A 24,078-nucleotide genomic window follows, 5' to 3' on the forward strand; every position below is an offset into this window, starting at 1 on the left:
AATGACGTACCCCATCCTCTTATGTCTGGGTACAATGTTTGCACAAGTAATGTGCCAAAAATAGTGTTGTCGCTGGTGAAGGACACTAAAAGCTGGTATAGTCTATTGCTGCAAGCTGCATTATTTCCACAAAAAACTTTACTTTATGAACTGAACAGAACAGACAGTTGTAAATAATCGTATTCTAATTGCACAGCTTTAAGAGACAAAAACTAAACTAGGCTGAAACACAACAAGTAAAATTAAACAAACCATAAAAGGAAACTGGTAATCTTAAAATGATGAATCGCAATCACGCAACTGAAAAGAACTGAAGAGAACTGAGGAACTGAACTGAGAACATCATGGACGTGATTACGAGATATGCGGCGGAGCTACACGGGGCGTTGATTAGTGATTGCGCGGGGCGTTGCATTAATCATTACACTTTACGCAATCGTATAGTTTTGGTGAAAAGTCATAATATTGGAAAACAATAATAATTGAGACATTTGTATCTTTGTAAATGATTTTGAGTTGTAATCAGATTGAAAGTAAACTCAAGAAATCTTAATGCACATTGTATGCGAAGAAAATTGCAACATTGCTTTAAACCAATTACACTGTTTTCTTTTTTACGTATTTGTAAGTACGCTATAGCGCTATTTTTCTGCCTAATTGTCTTGTTATTTTCATGTTGTTTAATTCATTTCTGAGATGAAAAATGTGCATGCATTCTGACATAGGCTATCCAAACATTGCCAATTTAAAAAGCTTATAATTTGGTGCATTAAAATATTTGTTACAATTTACGGAATAAACACTTCCCGCTTCAGGAGTAAGAAATAATTTTTTAATAGTTTACGATATATCTCCCCCAATTCAATTAATGGTGGCACTAAATTTGGCGCTACATCAAAAATCATTAAGCGAAAATTTTTTAGGGAGTGACCTAATTGGAAGCGGCAGTTTAGCACATCACCTCTTGTTACAAAAAATGTGACATAAATACAGGTGTTAAAAATGTTGTTTGGTTACAACTCAAAAAAGTGACAATAATTTTTGTAACTTACGAGTGAAAGATTGATATGTGGTACTGCATTTTCAGCCAACGTAAACTTTTTTTCTAAATAATGAAATTTTTTCATTTTTCATTGTTGTTACCTCTGCGACAACTTTATCTTCTGTTTTTTTTAGCCTTTTTAATTACTTTCATCAGTAGGCTAAGGGTAATGCCTTTATTTCTTTGCTTGTTAAATGTTTTTTTATCAATAATAATGTTAATTATCGATAATGTAAAGTTAATTAGCTTGAGGAAGAGGAAAAACAGGTTACAAAATGTTCAACTGAGCTGATGAAGAAGTTAGTGTTAGTGAATTATGTCTACGTAATTAATCGATCTACAAAGTTGATGGTGGCTGAACCGTGTTAACCCAGTACATAGTAAAATAAAAAACAAGATATAGGTTGGCACCCTGAACGTTATCTTTATTTTTGATTTTTCTACACGAGCTTTCGTAAACATAAGCTTGCTTCTTCAAGTGTACTAAGAAATCACTTAATTAATCGATGACACTTTTCAATATAAAGTAATATATCAACGAAGCATCAAACACAGATGGCCATCTATTTTTATTAGCGTAGGCTATTATCTCAGTTCAGATTAAAATAAAACTTTGCCAGATAATTCAAACATTTAACTTAGCTATACTAGGAACTGTTTTCTGCAATATCCTTGCAACACTTTTTAGAGTACTGCTTCAAAAATATTAATTATTTCACTGCATTTTGCTAACACGTCAAGTGAATAGTTGCACTTAATGAGAACTTCTTGAAATGTTTTTTTCACATTCACCTGATCTGGGAACATTGAATTATGGTCAAGATATTACTATATTCTGCATTATTATATACATAGAATCCTAAGTAATGCGCTCTGTTTGTGGCTTTATTCAATTGACAGTCTTTTTCTGAAAAAGCTTGACCTTCTTCTTTATTCTACTGTTTAATGTAAGTAATCTTAGTAAATTTTTTACATGTTCTAAGATTCTAAACTAAATATTTTATTGTATAAAGCGTAAAACAGTGAGCACTTGTTAGGTTTGGAAACAACACAAAATGAACTTATAATATTTCATCCAATAGCAGGACTATATCTTCTTCGTATTCCATGTCGCAATTTCACTTGGATAACTTGGGATTCCTCAATCGCAAAGTTTTCCAGTGCAAGCAGAATTTTAGGTAATGCCATTTTGCCAACAACGGGTCAAACCTCTAAATAAAACCCTGAGAAACAAAATTGTATAAAATTGTATTCTATGTGATGTATAATGGTTAGATAAACTTCATTTGAAAATATCCGAATTAAGATAATTATCTGTAACTTATCAAAATCACATTATAAGCTTATTAATAAAAATAGTTAAAAAATACATAGAATACAGTGAAGCAATATAATAGAACAAACGCATAAAACACAAATGAGGCTAGAGACTATAGGCCTATAAGCGGCTAAGTAAGTCTCGCCTGTAAGTTATTGTATTATTATGTTATAATTATTGTGTAATGATCAGTGATCGCGAACAACGTGTTTATTGATAATAACTAATTAATTAATCAATTAATAGCCAATTAGAAAATAAAAATATTTCGACAGTAGTTGCGACCCTAATGTAATGCCTTGTTTATTTTTAAACGCATCTGCGATATTCTGCTTTAATAAGAGGCGTGTGAAGAAGAATAAACTAATATTGTAAAGTCAACAAAAATATAGTTTATAATTTGCTGTTGATAGGCTGTATTCAGTTTTAATTATTGTAAACGTTAACTTTCGTAGTGTAGTTTCTTTTAGCAATCTTAAAATTAATATCGCATTACGCTAATTTGTTTCTTTATGCTTGAAATATATGTTCATGGGATATAGCCTCGGGCAAGTAATTTTTACGTAACTGATAATATTTTTGCTTGCTTTTTTAAATTTAATTTTCTTCGTTTTAAATTGAAAACATAATGGTACTGTATGATTGTAATAACAAATGTCACTAATTGATAACTTTAAAAGCTTTCAAACGTTTTCCCTACAAAAAAGTCTTTGATCAAAACGATTTTTCCTTTAAAAATTATAATCCGCACCGCTATATTTTCTGTTGTTTATTAATTGGGTATACAGTATTTGTTTGGCATTTTAATCCGCATAGTTTTCAATTCGGTAACAAGAAAAGGCAAACTTTAGGTTTCTTAGTAAATGGCACTTTAAATTGGACCCATATACTGTATTTTTGAAGTGTGTGAGCGTGGAAACAGTAAATTTCATAACAATAAGGTACTTTCTGTAATACCCTCTGTGACTCTACAAGTTACTCACATAGCTTAAAGCGTGGTGTTATTCTTTATTGAACAAATTAGGCGTGTTATAGTTAGCTAGCCAGTTGGTTACAAATTTCTCATTACAAAACTTCTGAGCTTCTTGCTGCTCTATGTTGGCCAGAAGACTGGTTTTCTAAGCTTTAATACGGAAGGTTTATTAATTGGGGTGAGATCTTTCATCCCAGTAATTAAAACCAATAAACCAATAAACCAAATCGCAAATCTGTCTTGCAAGCTATTCTGTGCAAACTAACTCTGAAACAAATTCATATCCTTATCGTCACAGCAATTAACACCATTTTAGACTTTAAATTAAAGGTTTTTCTAGATTTTTTGTTTCGCTTTATGTAAACATTTTTGTGTTTAAGGATGTGCGAAGTAACCTACATTTCGACTTTTAGACGTTGTTCTGTAAGAGAAAACATTACGTATAAGTTAAAGTAAATTGTTTTCTCTCAACCGTTGAGATAAGACTCTTGCCGTTTATTGTTTATTTCATTAACATGGCAAAATTGTTCTTTGACCAAAGATAATGACCAGTATTGATTTGAAATTGATGACGTGCCATTTTAAGGTTTTCTGGTTGTTTACATATAAATTAGATATGGTCTATATAAATTTTTGCGTTGACAATAAACAAATGAATATGAAAAACTATTATTATTGTTTACCTAAAACGTTATATAAAGAAATTTTGTATTCCTTAAACGACAGTTTTATAAGCCCATTTTTGACGTATCTACCTATACGGCATACGCCAGGAAAACTTTGACATGTACATATAGCCTATACTTTCTGCATAATAACTTATACAGATTTTGATGTTTAAAGGTCAATAAAACATGTAATTTAACTTTTATTAAGTTGATTTATTAGAATAAAAGATACACTTCATGTAGATGACTAAAGGTTTATGTATTTCTTGATTTATGACTTGATTTCAGTGGACTTTCAATATACAAAATATCTTAGACAGAAGACTGGTTGATCTAAGATGATGTATAAATGTAAACTTATAAATAGTCAAATGCGTTGCATGGATACACTTACATATAAACTCCAATGTATTATTAAAGAAATATCGCATATTGATGCAGTTCCTTCAGAGTTATAAACATTTATTTCTTTTTGCTTTCATAGTAAAAAGTAGCCGAATGTACTATATAGGTTCCACATCAGCATAAACATGCTATACTTCAAAATGCGCTGATTGCCTGATTGGTTTCCTGATTGATCATACAAAAATCAGAATTGTATCGCATTACTGCGTTCAACTTTGAATTACAATACAATGTTAAGCGATGGTAAATTCTAAAAAACATTGTTTAAAAAATGTAGCAAAAGTTCAGCACGTATAGAGCCTAGTTTTCCAGAAATTAAATTAAAAATAAGTGATGACAAAACAAACTAATTCTAAGTAACTCATATTAATGTTGGTGATAAAGCTTCTTTTTGCGCTAACTTGGTAGCTTGAAGTACGGTGTAAAGCACAGTCAAGTTTCCCAAATTTATCAATTTAAAGATATTTTACAATAATATAGTACAGTACTTTTTGTCGTTTTGTGTAGGCTACTTCCAGTTGCTACTGGAAGTAGCATTTAAAATTATCCTTGTAAGACATTTGTGGTAGAATACTAAATGCAGTGTAAACGTTTCAACTTATCACACAAAGACAATAATGGTCAGTGCAATACAACAGCCAACATATAACAGTGTACTTAAGCCAACGTTACAGGAAGTTGTATTATGATAAAAAAGCAAAACGTCAAATGGAGTATGTTTCATCAGACTGAAAACTAACTATAGCTTTCGTAAAGATAAGCTGAAACCATAGCGTTGATATTCAGCCTCTCTTTTCCCTACAGTATATAGAACCTATACAGTTTCTGGGAGAAAAGCATACGACTGTACAAGAATACTTATTTGAACGACAATGTTTAAGTACCGAGGATAAATTAAGTTTGTATGGCAAGTGACGTAAATCATTACTATCTTCCCTTGCTTGCGGTTATTAAAGTCAACATTTGCTCAAGTACTGTATGTATATGCTCTTGCTGATCCTATCTGATGTTTTTTCAAGAGAAGAAATGTGAAACCAGTAAAAGCAAAAATATTCACCAGCAAATTTCATCACCATGAAATATTCGAAGATTTATGCAGCATATTAAATACATGATTTACGTCTTTTATAAAAAATTAAAATCGAGAAAATAAAAAATGGAACATTAGTGTACTTATATAGCGGAAAGCGTGAAACATAAATATTGCAGTTTGTGATGATGTTTATACCTCTCAAATTATTTTCGCCATATATAATGTAGAATTATATGGTTACTAAATGTTCCAAATTAAATTATCGTTTTCAATTTATTCCACAGTTTGTAAATAAGTCAATTAATTGCTAATATCAGCAACACTTCAACAACTTATGACATTCCAATTGTTTTTTTTTTGTTTTTTTGATATAAATTAATTCAACACTGTATATATAAAATATTTTTCTTTTAATTTTCAAATATCTTGCGATTTATAATTGGTGTTTGAATTTCCTTTTATTTTTTACAATGTTACTCACGTGTAATAATTTTATAATGCAAATCAGATGTTATAGATGTTTAAAACAGTAATTATACTTGTAACAAGTAAGCTGAGGCTTTTTGGACTCGTCTGTACAGTCAATTTAACTATTTTTGTGATGTTTTCTAGTTTTGTGGAGAATGGTATCGTTTTTTTGATCAATAAAGAGATAATACATACAGTACTTCAAAAGCCAAAATAACTCCATGTTAAGCAATTTCGTAAGATTCTGTTAATTTTCATTGTAAATGCTTTTAAAAGCAGCAAGCTTTGAATAAATGAATAAATGTATCAGAACCGGAAATGATCCTAAACAACATTATTCATTTCAGTATTCATAACAAGATCAGTAAACGCAATGCTTTCCTTGTATTATACATTACCGCATTTTCTTTACAAAACTAAAGCGTTTTTAAAACTCTTATCGTATAATTTTATGTAAACGTTACACTTTCGAGCAAAGCCTATCATAAAGATATAATTGGGAATTATTCGAACATGATATTGAAAATAGAAGTATGTAAATGTCCAAATACCAATAGAAGATAAAGTGTTTATAAGACAAGAGAAGACATAGTTTTTAATCTGTTTTGCCAAATAAATGATTTTTGCTTCCTGTACGCCTATTGTACAGTACTATATTATTGATTTGTATGCAAACGTAGTTTAAGACAGTAACACTTGCAAAAAGTGGTGATTTTGTCAACTAAAAAGTGCTAAATTAGTTTTCCAGTCTTTACCTATTATATTGAGATCACCTGACAACAATGTTATTCGTTATTTGTTAAAGGCGTTACTGGTAAACTTTACTCAAGTGTAAATATTTTGTGGAATTTTTGTCAGAGGACTTTGCGAAATAAGCCTTGTGAAATGATTAAGTACCGTATATAACAAATACTGGGTATTAACGATTGTCTAAAACCGGTAGCCTGAAAAGAAACAATCAAGAAGAAAATCGTTGTTGCGTCTTGTAGCCTAGAACATATCTGAAAATATTACCACCTAATACTCATAAAAGTTATCTCCATCTTTATTGCGTTTTACTCCTGTAGCGATTAATTTTGGCCAATGTGTAGCATATAGGTTTACCGCTAACGTTCATATCATAAATGCAAGTACGACTAAAGGATATATTTAAATGTAATAGTTACTGCACAGCAACCTGTTAAAAACTAACAAACAGTATGTGATACTGCTAAAAGATTTTGCATATCAAACTTTGCGCTTAATTTAATGTTGTATCAACAACATAAGTCTAAAGTCTAAAGTTAATAAGTTCTAAAGTCTATAAGTCTAAAGTTGCAAAACAACCTACGTCATGTTTCTGTTGACAAATTTGATACTTATTACTGACATTCATTTTAGCATGCTTGTTGTGCTATCATATACATATGAAACATAAGAAAATGAAAATGCGTCAAAGCACTGCTCCATGCATACATAACAATAAACGCTAACGATTACTTTGTACGCTGTTCATTAGTGTGGTTGGTTGCGTCAGTCACTTTGAGATAGGTTGCTTCCAAAGTTTACAAGCACTTGGTCCATGCAGATATTTTTGGACTTTGATTAACAATCTTTTTAAGGAAGGGATTTCATTAAATAACATTTGATTAAAATTGTTAAACTTTTGTAGTTTACTTTTCAATAATGTTTTTTTGTGCGCGAACATCTACTAATATAGTAGTTGTGAAACAGATGCACGAACACTTGTAATATATATATATTAATGCATTAGTTATAAATCCATTTTGAGACATGACTAGATTTTAAAATATTTATCATTCCTAGGTTTCCCTTGAAGCAACACAGTTGAAGCAATACAGCAATACTTTTTGTAATGGATAAAGCGAAATCGAAGCGTTTAAGTTAATATTTCTGTAGAATATTTTAAACATTGTTTAGTCATACATTTTATGTAATGACTGACAAACACTTCCCATACGAAACTGTGACAAAGGATTTATGATTCTTGTTAACTTAACATGTGATTGAATTTTCAAATTTGCAAATCAAAATACTTTTATATTCGCCAAAACTTAATGGCACTCATTTCATCACACTCTTACAAATGCCGTTCATTCATATCGATATTTCATTTGCTCTTTTATTTTAAGTGGATTAGACAAAAGGAACGAACGCATGCTGACATACATACGTTATCGATAAGCTCCAGCTCAAAAATTTAATTTGCATACCTTTCAAGCTTTCGAATTGCTGAAACTGTGTATATTGCTGTTCACAAATAGCAGTTCATTGATCGTTTTAAGTGTTGCTTAAGCAGGCTTTGTGTGACAACAAAAGAAATAACCAAGCAGTTGAAATACAACTACTGCTTTTAACTATATCAAATAACTGGTCAAGCATGTAAGTTGGACCGCTTTTTCCCAAGGTTGGTTTTTACACAAAATAGTTGCTGAATAGTTTTTTCAAAGGCTGTAACCTCAAATATTTTTTCAACACTATTGCAACTTTATAAGTGAAAGTCATGCGCTTGGGGTGATGTAACTAACTGATAAAGGCCAAAATACAGAAAGTGTATAGACTACAGTACTAGACTTAGAGAAACGATTGTTACAAAGGCGCACATACGCATCCCCAAGCTCACATTCTCACTCCCGCGATCATTGGTTTCAAAAAGTTCTCCGTGGGTGTTTCTTTCTTTCTCTTTGTTGATTATTACGTCCGCTCGTCTGCTCACGTGCATCAAACGTAGACACCATGTATTTTGAGAGAGATTCAGTGCGAATGTTGAAGCGCTGCCAAACAGAGATGTAGCTGTTGTCCTAATACTCATGTTTTTTGGTACAGTTGTAAGTTTCAATTATTCGTTGTGGTTTATTTATGCTGGATTGTTTAAGGAAGATTTTCAAGTTTTCTAAACTGGTTGTAACATAAACAAGGACTTGGAATGTAGAACTTGTCATACTGCTAGTATTCTATAAATGTATTTTTAAAACGGCGAGGTTAATCTTTGTGGAGCTCTTAATAAAATAAGCTTCTAATGCTTTAAAAAGCTTTCTGTTTTGTAAATAAACCTTTGAATATTCAAAAACTAAAGTTAACATGGTATAGGCCTAGTTTAGGTTGGTTTGAAACAGTTTGTTTCATATTAAAGGAATAGTGCTAAATTAACTGCCATTTTATAAGACGTTGGACTAAAAAGAAAGGGCAGAAACTGTGCCAAGTTGGACAAAGTGTTCCAGTTCTATTGCGTACGACTAGAGCTCGCTTTTTGTAGGAGATTGCGCAGAGGTCATTCAAGCGTAACGGGTTGATTTGTTTGTGATTGAGCTGAGAAAAGTTCAATCGATCAATTTGACAAAACATAACAAACAATTTTCGTATTTATTGTCTATTTTTCTTTCCTTCATTAAACATTGTTTTTGGTGCGGGGTCATTATATGTACACATTTTTTAGTTACGAAATGCCTTTTACTGGCATATAAGGATATGCAGTACAAAAATTGAATGTTCGTAACTCTGGAATAACGTTTGCTTTCATTCTGATAATGAAGACAATTTAAAAAGCGATTGTTGTATCACAGTTGTCGCTTACTGTCAAGATTTCGATTTGCGCATGAACGTTTTGTAATTTTTCATTATGTTGACCGTGTTCATAGCAAATGTTCAAGTGCAAACTTTTGCTATAAGTGGTGAGTAGACCGATGCAGCCTAATTCAGGAATTCATTCTGGAAAGATGTTAAATGCACCGAACGTCAAAGGAAGAGAATAATAGTGCGACTACTGATATATTTTAAGCCACATTCTTTCAATAATAAGTTTACAGCGAATGTGAAAAAGTATCTGAAAAAGTTAACTACTCGCTATTGCAGGTTTTCAAAACTGCCGGCGTTAGGTAAAAACTCTATTCATTGATAGACAAGAACATTGTGAATAAAGAACTTGCAGCACAACTGAATTGTTTGAATGCTGTAACAATTGGCTACGTCAATACCAGCATGTCCCTTGAACAAACCCAGGACGTTTCAATGATAAACATAATCGAAAACAGTCAGACGAGGAAGGAACCAACGCCAAACAATAACCAAGAAGTAAGTAAAAATTTTACATCTTTGCTAATTAACATAAAAGAAAGGTTTTAGGCACATTGTCTGCACAATTCCATATATTTTGGTGTGGTAAGTTTTACGAAATACATTTGCTATAATAGTTTCCAGATTCAATACAGACATGTTGGTTGAAATGAAGCTACTATGTGTTGTTGCACGTACGTGACCCTAAAATTAGTTAATCACGCCATTTCTTCCCCTTTAGAGCAATATTTTTATGAAAACTTGATATTTGTGAGAATATTTTATGTAGCGGTAAGAAATATGCTCAATTAAATATTCTATATGTTGTTAGAATTAAGTTAACTTACACATGTGATATTTACTGTTACTAGTAACTGTAAACTATTTAATTGTGGAGAAAAAATGAATTTGCTTCACTTTTTCAATCTCATTCAAAGGAAATTTATATATTACCAGACGTATTCATTTGTGAATTTGAGCAAGAATGCAAATGCATCTTATGATGATATACATGATTTAAAATTATGTAACACTTCCTACACTGATGACGTTAGTGACACCATTCACGAAAGACCAAATGCAGTCTTGACAGCTGTAAGTATAAATGGTTATCAGTTATCACAAAGTAAGCTCTGGTAAAATCTAGTTCGTAAGAAGGAAGAATTTATTAATTAAAAAGTATCTAGGATAAACCATTATTAAAATTACTAGGACTAATTGCCTCGTAGGCCATATCTATCTTGATCAGGAATACAGTAAGCTTGATGAGTTTCATTGCGTTGATTTAATTTAATTCTGTACTTGTAATCTAAGTTAATCAAATGTTGTATGTCAATCCGTATTGTAGGAGTATATTGGCATTTTGAGAACTAAATTTTGCGTTTTTTTTACAGCATGCTAATGTTTTAACTTTGTACAATGTACCTGAGACGAATTTATCGACGGTTGACGAGCACATCACTGAGAACACAGCAATTTATCCTCAAGAAGAATCCAAGCAAACCCTTGGTCTAAAATGGCAGAATGGTATTGCTGCACTCCCTGGAAGCGATATAAAGGTAATAGGTCTCAGAAAGTTATGTTTTCGCAAATTTTAGTTATATGATTTCTTATTCCAAAGGTTGCGTCTTACGTGTATTTAAGTTACAAACTTACACTACTTTTTTTAACCACCTATTTAGCCTTTTAATGGAAAATATCTTTTTTACTATTTTTACACGCATATTGATAGTAAGCACCACAACAAAAGTGTTTTGTAGTTTCGAATGAACGTGGATGGGGACGTAGAAATCATGGAAGGCACAGAAACATTTTCTCCCAAACCATGTCCGACGTTAAATGAAAATCACGACCCATCGGACTTGAATGCTAATTTAAACGCTTCCTCAACGTTAAGTTACAAAGATCCTTCCAGCGATATCAAACCAATATTGACCAGCATGTTAGAGGAAATTCATTCTGAAGATGTAAATGTCCATATTAAAAAGGTTAAGTATATATTTTCAGTTAATAACTTCACTAAGTTTTCGATAATGTGGTTAAACATGTAACTATAATTTTTCAGGTATGTTCAATTAAAACAGACAATAACTATACTGTTAGTAATTATGACGAGGCAATACATGAAGTATTGCCTGAAACCAACAACATCGCATTGCAAAATGGGCGACCATTCGAAGGTATTATTCTTTTTCCGATTATATTGATACAAATTATTTTGAAATGGTGAAACAACTTACATTTATTTTGCTTTTTCAGGTATTAAGTTGAATCAGCACAGAAGATGTGATTTTTGTGGAAAATCAAGCGCCGGTATGAAATTTTTTGGAAGATTCTGTAGTAAAGTTTGCATCGGTAAGAACGCCCACGCTAAGCGTAGACAAAATCGTCTATCACTTGACAGTGCACGCCAAGGCAAAAGGAAGCAAAGTATGGACACAGTTTTCGCAGATGAATCTGCTGTTACAGAAACCGGTGATCTAAAAATTAAGATAAGATTGCCCTCACCAAATTTAAGCTTAAAACAGATGGCATCTCCCAATTCTTTAGAACCTTGTCGAAAGTTTAATTGGAATGATTATCTTTCTTGCGCCTCCGCTATTGCTGCCTCGATCGAACCATTTGAGTCCATCAAGGGACAGTGCCCATTTCCGCTTGCAAAGAACCCATTTATGGTCGGTTGGTTTTTAGAAGCTATTGACCCTTTCCATCAGTCGTTAGTTTGTCTAGTATCTGTTGCTCAAATTCTAGGATACCGCCTACGCTTACATATCGAGGGTTATCCTGATTGCTACGACTTCTGGGTCAACGCAGATTCCCCATTTATATTTCCTTGCGGTTTTTGCGAGTCTACTGGCCGGCTTTTGTCTCCACCCAAAGGTTACGATCCCGTCGAATTTAACTGGAAGATCTATACCGGGGGGAATTGCAAGAAAGTTGCGCCTAAACACTGCTTTGCGTTCTCTGACGATATGAACAAAACCGAATTTCGAATCGGTGATAAAGTAGAAGCTGTAGATCGAAAGCACGTTGAACTGATATGTGCTGCCACGATTACTGATATCATTGATGAATACTTGCTGGTTCACTTTGATGGGTGGGGTAATGAATATGACTACTGGGTGAAACACACATCGGCATACATACGGCCAATTGGGTGGTGTGAAAATAACGGAAAAGATATATCACCACCTCTGGATTATAATTCTCCTCGGCCCTTTCTTTGGGAAGAATATCTAAAGTATTGCGGCGCCCGGGCTACGCCCGAATCCAGCTTTAAGCCAACAACTCCCAATTTCCAAAACAACACTAAGCTTGAAGTTGTAGACAAGCGTAATTCCATGTTAGTTAGGGTAGCCACCATTATTAATATCAGCGAACTTCAAATAAAAGTTCATTTTGATGGTTGGCGTGACGAATTCGACGACCTCTTTGACATGGATAGCCCCGACCTTCATCCGATAAACTGGTGCACAAAAACAAACCATCCGTTGCAAGCGCCTCCCAACTTCAATAGTCCATGGCCGAGTGATACACGAAAAAGCTGCCCAATTGAAGGCTGTAATGGACTTGGTCATACAAACGGCCCACGCATTCTTTCCTATCACAAAAAACATCACAGCATATATGGCTGCCCGTACTCGGCCCAAAATCTCGATCGCAGCTGGGCACACGATCGTACATTATTGAGAAAAGTATTTCGCGAACATATCGCCACCCCTTCAGCAACTCTTGACGACTTCGAAGAACTTGATGTAGATGAAAAAATTATGAAACGTAAGCGGAGTTTCCAGGCATACGGCAGACAACCTTCAGGTGTTTCCACGTCCAAGAAGTACCAGTCTCGTCTGTTATCGAAAAGAGGGCGACGCTTTTCTGATTTGAGATCCACATGTCCAAGATTCCCAAGAATTGATAAACCCAAGCCAGGGAACCATCGTCGCCATAGCGCTTTCAAACGCCAGTATCGGCAATCAGGATTCGACCCTAGATTGCATCCTTCCTTTTTTGCGGCCGTTACTTCCCTTCCCTCCGTTTATCTTCCCCCTTGCTGGGACGAAAATGTTAAACTCCTACCAGGTATTTGTGACGTAGTTGCAACCGAAGTGACAAATTGGTCGGTTGACGAAGTGGGTTCGTTCGTAGCTCGGCTTACCGGAAAATCCGAGTACGGGAAACAATTTACTCAAGAGGAAATCGACGGAGAAAGCTTGCTTTTGCTAACCCAAACTGATTTGTCAAAGGTGCTGCACATCAAGCTAGGTCCGGCTATTAAAATTTACAATGCGATTCTGTTCTTTAAGGTGATGGGAAAAGAATTCGATTCTGGTGTGTACCCAGAAAAATTTCATTAAACTCCGTACTTTGTTAGCTTACCGTACCCCGCCTCAAAAATTGTTTTGTTTTGTACTTTTTAAACATTTACCCATTTGCTTTTCTATGTATGTTGCATGTTCTTAGTTTGGTGTTTTAATTCCGGTTTGCTTTGCATATTTCGTTTGTTTTGTGTTCGAATAAAACTTCGCTTTCTTGCACTAAATTGGCATTGACAAGAAATAGTAGTTATGCAGCCTGGATTAGTGATGTATTACATCTTTTAGTGGTCTGTATTATGGTTTTCGTTAGATAAGTTGTTTTTAAGAAGTTGTACAAACACTGTAAAAAGAGAGAAGAGAAGCTGATGATCATGCCACTGGTGCAAGAGCGGGCGTATTGTTGTTTTGCAAGTTTAGAGAACCAACGATCCTTATCTTTTTAGTACTTCAAACTTTATAAGAAAGGGAGTAAAATAAAATTTTTGCAAAATCAGCAAGTATAGAAGTGACAACCGAGAAGTGAAATTATTGATACACACCATGCCTTGAATACGTGAGGAATGTTATCCTTAACGTTAGATGTAAATGAAAAAATACTTTAACTAGCTTAAATATGCGTCTATTTATTGCACACATTAAATCTATAAAGCCTATGCAAAGCCGAATAGCTTTGCATAGGCTATACGCGGAAATGAAGTAATCAGTCTGCAGAGATGTATGAGACTGTGCCGCATCCGGTGTAGGTTTCCTCTGTCGACCCGAATGTATGCCGCAGTCTTATACTATTGACATTATTCTATTCATCTTTTCTGGGAAACCCATTAGTATGCCATGCTGAAGTCTAATTATTTTAAAACGCTTGTTTTGTTGTAATGGTTCCTCTGGGATTCACGTAATGTTTAAAGCTGTTTTCAATTGATCTCTTACACAAATAAAATTTGTGTCTCAGTAACGATATCGCAAAGTTAAACTTACAACTCAAACACTTTAAACGTGTTTGTAAACAAAATGTAACATAAGAAATTATGAAAGCGTCTAAGAATTCTATTGGTGTAGTGGCTGCGTGCCGGTTGTTACCAGAAATGATTACCTTAATTATTTTTGAGCATGTTTTTAGCCTTTTCGGTTTTGTCACTTTTTCCCGATCATTAGCGCATGTTAATGATAACTGGCTTGATTTTTTTGTTCCTACCGCGCTTTTGACAAAAAATAAAAAGATTGCTTGAATAACAAATTTTATTAACAATCTATTCTTAGCAATTGCAACGATTTTTTCTTTGTTAAATCTTAAATTCTAAATACATTATGCCAACCATTGCTTGAAAAGTATATCGCTTTTACTTCAACAAAGAAGTTGATAAAGCGAAGACAAGGTATCAAAAAGTTTTTGTAAAAGCTGATTCATTGGTTGAAAAAAACACAAGCATTCAACCTGCTTTCATGTCGCTTCATTAGTGGTGGAATTCAAGTCGCGTTTTAAGACTTTAAACATTGCTTTTAAAGCTTCAACTCTTTAAAAATAGTGAAAACAGACTTTTCCGCTGTTTAAAGCCTTTATTTTATCTTTTTATCTGTTTGAATCTCGTTTATACAGAGCATGCAGCGTTTTGCCAATTTTAGCGTGTCTATAGTATAATGTATCTGTATTTGTTGTTTTTAGCTAGATCGAAGAACGCATTTGAGCGTTTATTATATGGGATTGGGCGCTCATAAATGCTGCATATTATTATTAATAATAATAAAATACTACTATAGCTCTATTAAATATGTTTTGATAAGTAAATGTATAAAACATTAACAAACAATAACATTAATCAAAATTTTGCGTCATTTTTTGCAAATGTCATGTGCTGAAATATTATGTAACCTTTACGACGTCAAAACCTGACATTGATAAATCGATTTGTTTTGAGATCGAATGCTAACACTTCGGTTTGCCTTTTAAGGAAGATTAGAAAAAAGAAATTTCTGTATAATATGATGAAACATCATAATTCATACTCCTTAACACTGTTATTTTATTGGACTTTGGGTTTCATTTACTGATGCATGCCAAAATCAGAATCAAATATGAATATGCCTGGATATCAAATATTTATGCCTGGATATCGGCCTGTATATAAGTGAACGAAATTTATGTTTTCAAGTCACAATATTCTATGTAGTTTGACTCGTAGATGTTTGGCAGATATCTGATTTAGCAGCAACCCTACAACACAGTTTTTACTATTAGCAGCATAATTCTGTCAAAAATTCAATAATAATTTTTAAAAACATATCTATATTTGTAGTTAATAACATATTTGCTATTAAGCAAGCTCCATCGATTCATCCCAAACTCGTTACAAATTCTAAGCTTGTCCATGTCCAGTTTTTTGTTCTTATCCTATTTCATCTAATGAGTAATGACCCTTTGAGACTCTGCCTCAGTCCATTTCATGGAATTTCCCGTTTTGTTTATTCACTACAGAGTATACATCACATGAAGTCTCATTTCAAGCCTTTACGTCTGGCAAAACAACAAAATATGTATGAGCATATCACGATTTACAGTTATAGTTAGAGTATTCTTACTTTCAAATGTTAAAGTGGGTTAGTTTTTCTTGTGGGACGGTAAACCTAAATATTTCCACATTTGGAGCCAAAACACAAACAAATAAGAAATAACCAAGTTTCTACTTTGAGTGTTATATTAGGTTATGTCTCAGGATATTAAAATAAATTGCTCCCATGAGCAATTATACCTGGAAAGTCCGGTAACTGACTCATAATGAGTAATAAATGATTATTTTGTTGACTTGTCCGTAAATGGGCCCATTCTGATTGACTGGCAAGTGAGTTAACAGAGTTGCAATGACGTTGGTTTACCAATAAAACTTGCAATACACACAGTTCAAAATACGCTGTGAAATTGAAAATAGTGGAATGTGAAACTTGATTTCATATATAAAACTACATGTGGCATTACAGTTACATTGCCAACTAAAACGAGACAGTAGCCTATTGCTATTGATGCCGTTATCTGTATTTTATTGAAACATGATAGTATTCCATGCAGTCGTAAATGTAATATTTTCATCGACAAAAGTTGTTACATTACATATTTTCTTGCCATTGGCAGTGAAGTATCAAAAGAACCAAGAAATTTTGCCGAGTTTAGTTGAATGACTTTTTGCTTGCATGGTGTCTGGAATGAGCTGGATATACGAAAAGTTTTATAAAGCGTTTGAAATTCACATTGTTTGCAAGAATGATGTTTGAAATGCAGGCTGATATTTTGCCACTGTATTCTGCTTTGTATATTGGAAGCGAATATAGCCTGCGCAGTGTAATGTGACACTTGTCATGAACCAGTGGTGCAGTGAAAGGCTACTTCAGTCAATTCAAACATCACATGGTTAGCATGTATTTGCGCAAAACTGTTGCTGATATGTACCATATAAAACACATTCCATTGCGCCGAACCTGGATTTTCAAGCATTAAAGCAGGTTCATAATAAAAGATGTATGCTCAGAATTAGATTACGTTGTGCAAACAGTTACAGTTTTCAAATCAATCATAAGTTTCGGTCATATTGGGAACAATTTGTTCCATCATACATCATAAAGCGTTTTTTACACATGAGCGGCACTTGCAGCTGTGAAACGTTTACACTTTGTGTTGATCACAAATCGCTGTCTGCTTATAATGACCGACTTTGCTTTTATAACGTACTAAGCGAGTCCAAAATGAAATTTAATATAGAATATTGTTATTCACTACTACAGGTGCATATCGCGCACGTATGTCAACATATTTAAACGCTATGGTGTTTGTGTAAAAACAACATTATATTTTGCAAAAAATGAACTGACCGTCTTACTTCATCACATTAACTTATTACTCAACAACACCTCGTATTGCTCAGAAAATTGCTAATGGCCAACCCAACAATGTTTTAACTTTTTTGGCACAAACACAGCATAATAACAAGATTGAACACCGTGATTCTATTACTTTTAAGTATTCTATAAGGTTCAACAGCTGAATCATATTTGCGTTGACGTATTGCTGATGGAAACCATTTGTGATTGCCGCAACAGGATATTCTGTGTCATTTCCTCTCAAACAGCTTGCGAGAATATTTGGAAAGATTACACAATGCTGTTGCTTTCTTTGCGTTAAGTGTCTTGGGCGTGAAACGTTTTTGTTTCTTTTTATTTTGTTCAAGTCCACCAAACACCGGCTTAAAAGTATGTTAAATAGTTTTAAAAAGAAACACAGCCTATGGCGTATAAAGTATGTTAATATTAACTTCAAATACATAAAGACGAACAAAATTAATGTAACAACGTTTTAATCACCTGCAACAAGATCACGATGATTTTATTTTTTTGCAAATTAAAAGTGATAACATTTCAGTAAAGATGAAGTTTAATATGCATTATCATACCAATACCATTATGATACCAATCTGCATCTGGTATTAAGCTTCTGCAAAGTATGTTGTGTACAAAGCGTCATTCATTGTGTAAAAAGTTTTACATGTCATAGTTCAGTGATGCGAAACACATTCGTCGATGAGTAACTTTTGCGAAAATGATAAAACACGTGGTAGGCCTATATTTTTCATAACTTTTCTGGCACAACTTTAGCCAGTGATTAGACAGGTCAAGTGATAAATATGCAGGTAATGGTAGAGCAAACAGCAACACCAAAACTGCCAATGTCAAGCAGTGTCTGGTAGCTTTATGTTCACTTGTACAGTTCAAAGTTATTTCGCAATCCTCATGTACATTACATCTCGAAAGTAGAAACACTGTTATAGATTATATATCTCAGTTTTATTATATTAGTCTTATAAGTTTTATAAGGACTAATATAATAAAACCAACATTACGTATAATTTGCTTCTAACTTACTTCTTCTTTTTCAACGTTTACGTAAGTAAGTAAGTCTTTAGACTAATACAGCAACCTACTGCATATTGACAGTTTGTAAAAATGGGGACTCCAAACTTGATGTCTTCATTATTTTGTTGTTGTATTTCTAAGCTTTGCCCAAAATAAAAGGCTTATAACAATGTAAATGCTAACAGAAACTAATTTTAAACATGTTATAAATTGAATGTTTTATTACAGTGAATTTACAATGGTGACGGTGGCAAAATCGTATTAAGCTCCATGTTAACAACAGCGGAATAGGATAACACTTCAAAGGTTTACTTTTTTTATGATCAGAAGCTTTGCAAGCTTGAGCTTACTTGGTTAGGTGGAACTATACAAAGACAAAACTTACTTCATGTTTTGCCGTCTTAAGTGCTAAAACATAAAGATTTTAAGTTAACCCAGCACTATGACGTACTGCCACATTCTGCAATTGTTTTTATTTTCAGAACAAATACAAATATTGATGTTTCATATACTTTTGTTTTGTTATATAAACAAATATCGAAGTGATTTACTTCTCAAAATATATAACAATATGTTTGTACTACAAGCAATAATTATTTACCATGCTGTTTTGAACTATAAAACGCTGTTATTTTGAGCTTCTCCACGTTTACGCAAATGAATTGAACTTACAGGAAATACTGTATTCATCAGCTTCCTTAAACAATTCATCACAGCCTGGCATCTGAGGATATCTTGAGCGTGCTAATCTGTTTATGAAACCAGCTTGTTTGTTAGACTTACTGTATTAGGTTAATTTGTCCAGCACTTATTCTAATGAGTGATGAAACCTTAATGCGACTCCAATTTCATTTTTGATGTCATAATTACCGCTAAATAGGTCAAAATTGTAGCAAATTTGTGACAAGTTTATATATGGTAATAATTGTCTAATTGTATCGAACGTTTCTGTAAAATTTATTACTCGGTATTTGTTAGACGTCTTGTAAGATTTTAAGCGGACTCTTCTAATAGTACCATTTCACCACTTTATGTCCCCTACCCTTCTACCCCTCTTCTATTGCAGAACTGAATTATTCATAGTATTTTCGCTATTTATAGTATAAAGGACATTTGGAAAAAGAGCACAGAAAAGAAAAGTATCTTTTTAAAAACCTTACAGGTTTTTCCCTGAATAGGTTATATAGCAATATATGTTATATAGATTAGTTATAAATGTAGGTATCGATTTTTGTAATATTAATATTGCTATTCATACTTTAATAAGGCAATACCTATGTAGTTATTGAACATATGCGAACTACAATTTCATAACTTTCTACATTCTAGAACATCTTGCCCTTCTATCTCTAGCAACCACCTTAAAACCTTATTAGTCATTACATGTCTGCGCGTATAGGATTGTTGATTTCAGAATATTAAATTGAACCGTTTTATAAAAGAATATCTAACTACTCAAAATAATTTTTTGTTTGTTTCATAATCGAATTTGGAAAGTGCTTTTTATTTAAAAAAATGCAAAAGTTTAGTCGTAAGGAAATAAGTTGGGGATGAGTTTACAAAACAATTTTTGCTTGTTCGCAATCTGATGTTAGGCTAAGTGCATTTTGCTGTGGCCAAACTTGATTTAGAGATATGACCATCATGCACGCATCATTAGTCATGACCGCGTTTTACCAGTTTGATTTTCACAGAAGTGTTTGGCAATCAGGTATATTAGAAACACCGGTTCGATATTCTGAGTTTATATCAGATAAATTCTGTAGAACTTATCAATTTAGAATAATTCAAAAAGCTGTGTTTATATATACTGTATATAAGTACTGTATATATATATATATATAGATATATATATATATATATATGTTTGGATAAGGATATCCCAATATCTCCGTGTCCTCATGGCGGTTTTCAAACTTTTGGGCGCTATATCAATAATCTAAAATTATACAACAAATATCGGAATTTATTAGAAATTCAGAAATAGTATTGAAAAATAAAACTTTCGTTAAGATAATTGTAACAGAATTATAATTAATACTTTTATTGCTGTAAATAAAAATGATCATTGAACGTGCATGCTGCGAAAGCTCCGCATAACTAACTGATTTGTTATAGATACCGGTACGCAATAGACAAAATTCTTAACCAGTTATATAGTTACAAAAGGATGTGTTGTTAACAACTGAAGTTTGGCATTAACTTATTTTAGAAAATGCAACAAAATATTGTTTAAATGTCTACAAAATCTTAAGTATTATATAAGTATATAAGTATTTCAATTAATTTTTGAAAACAAGTAAAATGTCATATGTTAGTCGTTTCGTTTGTTACAATGAACAAAGACATGATCAATAAGAAACATATAAAAACTGTACATTAACTAAAACGATTTTTCTGACTTTACTTATTATATAAAAACAACATGACCATTAATCTTATTGAAACCTTAACTTCACTGAACTCGTTAACTTACAGCAATGGGTATTTATTTCCGAGCTCCTTTACCATATGTTACCTTCCACGTTAATCTTGTGATAAAAGGAAACAAATTGAACACTTACTTAATAAAATACGAAGTGGTCACAATTTTTCGTTCGTTGTAAAGGTAAATAAATATCTTTAAGAGCATTTCAGACAATATTTTTTATCTGTTTTATCTTCCAATACACTTTTTCTATCCTATATCACATAGGATTCCCTATTTTGTTTTAAAAAATGTGTATATACATATACCTTGTTTTATTTTCAGCTTCTTAGGTCTATAGTGCCAACACGTGTAAGCATATAACGGTTTACAATTCGGACGTAAGAACGGCGTAAAGTTGGTTACCAGTGCCTTGGTTACTTTTTCATTTATTACTTCAAAACGTGAAGTTAATTATGAAATTTTCTTTAAATTATAAGACATATTACAAAATGAAACGGCTTATACAGTATAAATTTAAAGTGAGGGGCAAGTCAAGAAACAAGTTGATCTTATATGAGCTATCTTCACTGATATTGATATTCTTGTAATATATTTTTGAAAAATAATTCTTGGTTAGGTAATTATAAGCAAAAGAAAATCGCAAAATTGACCTTAATTGTGAAGTAGATCAAGGCTATTGTGTTGGCATAAGTAATCACATACAGCATTTGCAAATTCATAAACTTAGCTATACCTACTGTATTTCACGCATGACTTGTGTTGTATGTATCTGTTACAGCAATAGAGATTGCTGTAACTGCCAATAGCATGATAGGTGACAGATAGCCAAACTACGGCAATCAGCATGGAAGGCTACCGGTTTGACGGGTAGCCTATGCGGTCCAAAGCACACCAAAACTTCATCAATGCAAATGATTGGGCTTCCGGATATTTTATTTTTAAAACAATCGTAATTTATTCAATTACAACGCTTCACATTGATAATTTCTTCACATGACGCTTAATTGAACATAGGCTAAACTTTTGCCACCTGCACTTCTTACTTCAGTTGACTACCGCGCCAGGAAAGCAACAGCAGCAGCATGTTGTCAAGCAACTTGTCTAATCTATGACATACCAAGAACCTTGATCTATGTTACAATGACGTCAAAACCGAGACAAATTATTTTTCAAAAATATTTTATCACCATGTTCAATTAATAGTTGTTTTTAAAATAAGACCAACTTGGTTTTAGATTTGCCCTTCACTTTAAAATAGCAATAAAAATTCAAATAAGTCCATACTAATTTATATTGCTTTAAAAACCTTATAGAAATTGAATACTTTTAAACAAATTTAAATAAAGAAATATATAATAATACACGATTAACAATCGGTTATACAAATGATAATGCAATCAATAATACTGATATATTATACAATTATTTAATGAAACAAATAACGTTTATATAAATAAGGTACATATGTAAAAACTGAAACTAAATTTATAAAAAGGTAGCCTAAGCAAATTCATTTAACATAAATCAATTTAAAAAAAGTTTGAACAAACTGAAACCAAATTGTTAAAATTCCAAAACCCAAATGTAAAATAATCTGTATGAGCTTATTTAAATTTGATTAAGTTTGCATAAACGAAAGTTGCATCAGTGGGTAGCCTAATTGGCAATTGACGTCGTCGCCAATTTTATCAATTATTATTTTCTAAATATAATATTGCTTTTATGTGGTTTTGTACATAATAAGTAGGTTAATGGCAGAGTCGTAACTAAATCATCAAACTTGAGTCGCAAATCGAGTTAAGTCACTTACCTTTTAAGACTCAAGTCAAATCGAGTCTTTTGGTACAAGTGACTCGAGTCAAGTCGGTTCTTTTGGTTAATAAGACTTGAGTCAAGTCCAGTCGATTAATATTCGAAACCAAACCAAATAGATAGCAAAACAATCCTTTCAATCAACCACAAACTTTTAGAATTATTACAGAACTTGCTTTATTTGACTGCAATGTATGCATTCGTAGACAAATAAAATAATTTTAAGTTAGAGTTTAATGTTGTCCGACCAAAGAATAGAGTTTCGGTTTACTTTAACGCTGCAACGTAATCAAAAACTGACTCGAGTTAAGCCAAGTCATTTTTGTACTTTCTTAGAAAGAGACTTGAGTCAAGTCCAGCCTTAGGAAATTGACGTTATCGCTCATTTATCTAAGTAATTAATTGGTCATGTTTTTTAAGTGAGGAAGTAAGCGGTTTTAAGAACAATCGGTTTCTGTTAGAATTGTTATAGCTTGATATTTTTCAATATTTTTTATAACAAGCCGTTTTCTGTAAAAACCTAATTAATCCGCAGCCTATTAATCTGTTTAAGTAGAAGCTATCATTTTCAAAATTATCGTAATATATAAATTCTAAATCTTTTTATAACAAACTGATTTAATAATTTATAGGTTTGACAGCCGACATTGCATGGTCGATTAATCGTTAAGCCAAAGCAGACTGAAATGAGAAATCCAAGTAAATGGAAACACGTTTGAGTGGTTCGACCGACTGTAACGGTATTCAGACAAAAGTAGTTTTCTTAAGTTTCAAAGCATTAGCAGAGATGAAATCGAGTAGCTAAACCGTGCTTCTAAATTCTGCTCAAGCGATAAAAAAAATTTTCCACAAGGATACAAATCAACTAAGAACATTATTCCTTGAAAATCTTTATCCTCCCCAGTTCTTCGACAGAGCCTAAAATGTTTTTCTCAGCCATTAAGCCAAAACTCCGAAATCTACATCTAACCAACCCACTACTGACAACCCTTCCCAAGACTGTATCCTAAAAATACCAAAACAGGATATAGTTTGGCACTGTTAAGGTTAACGACACGAGCTTTCGCAAGCATAAGCTTGCTTCTTCAGGTGGTTCTTCTTCTTCAATACTAAAAATACCGATTATATTAGTACCTCGGCCATCCTTGACCAAAATGTTCACTTTCA

The 24,078-nt window shown here is 32.8% G+C and overlaps 1 protein-coding gene across 1 annotated transcript; it reads left to right on the forward strand.

The window, feature by feature from the left end:
- Positions 1-8,687: 8,687 nt before the first annotated feature.
- On the forward strand, positions 8,688-13,999 carry LOC143449427 (lethal(3)malignant brain tumor-like protein 4). Its single transcript, XM_076949635.1, has 6 exons — positions 8,688-9,978; positions 10,417-10,554; positions 10,854-11,018; positions 11,220-11,447; positions 11,525-11,639; positions 11,719-13,999. The coding sequence occupies exons 1-6, from the start codon at positions 9,886-9,888 to the stop codon at positions 13,812-13,814; spliced, it is 2,835 nt and encodes a 944-aa protein (XP_076805750.1). The 5' UTR covers positions 8,688-9,885; the 3' UTR covers positions 13,815-13,999.
- The last annotated feature ends 10,079 nt before the right edge of the window (positions 14,000-24,078 follow it).

The sequence above is a fragment of the Clavelina lepadiformis genome, chromosome 3 (assembly GCF_947623445.1).
Source record: "Clavelina lepadiformis chromosome 3, kaClaLepa1.1, whole genome shotgun sequence".
Classification (NCBI taxonomy): Eukaryota; Metazoa; Chordata; class Ascidiacea; order Aplousobranchia; family Clavelinidae; genus Clavelina; species Clavelina lepadiformis.

Coding starts and splice junctions, on each gene's coding strand:
- LOC143449427 (XM_076949635.1), top strand. CDS start 9,886: ATGTCCCTTGAACAAACCCAGGACGTTTCAATGATAAACATAATCGAA. Junction 10,555..10,853: donor CAAATGCAGTCTTGACAGCT/GTAAGTATAAAT, acceptor TTTTTTTTACAG/CATGCTAATGTTTTAACTTT. Junction 11,640..11,718: donor AAATGGGCGACCATTCGAAG/GTATTATTCTTT, acceptor TTGCTTTTTCAG/GTATTAAGTTGAATCAGCAC.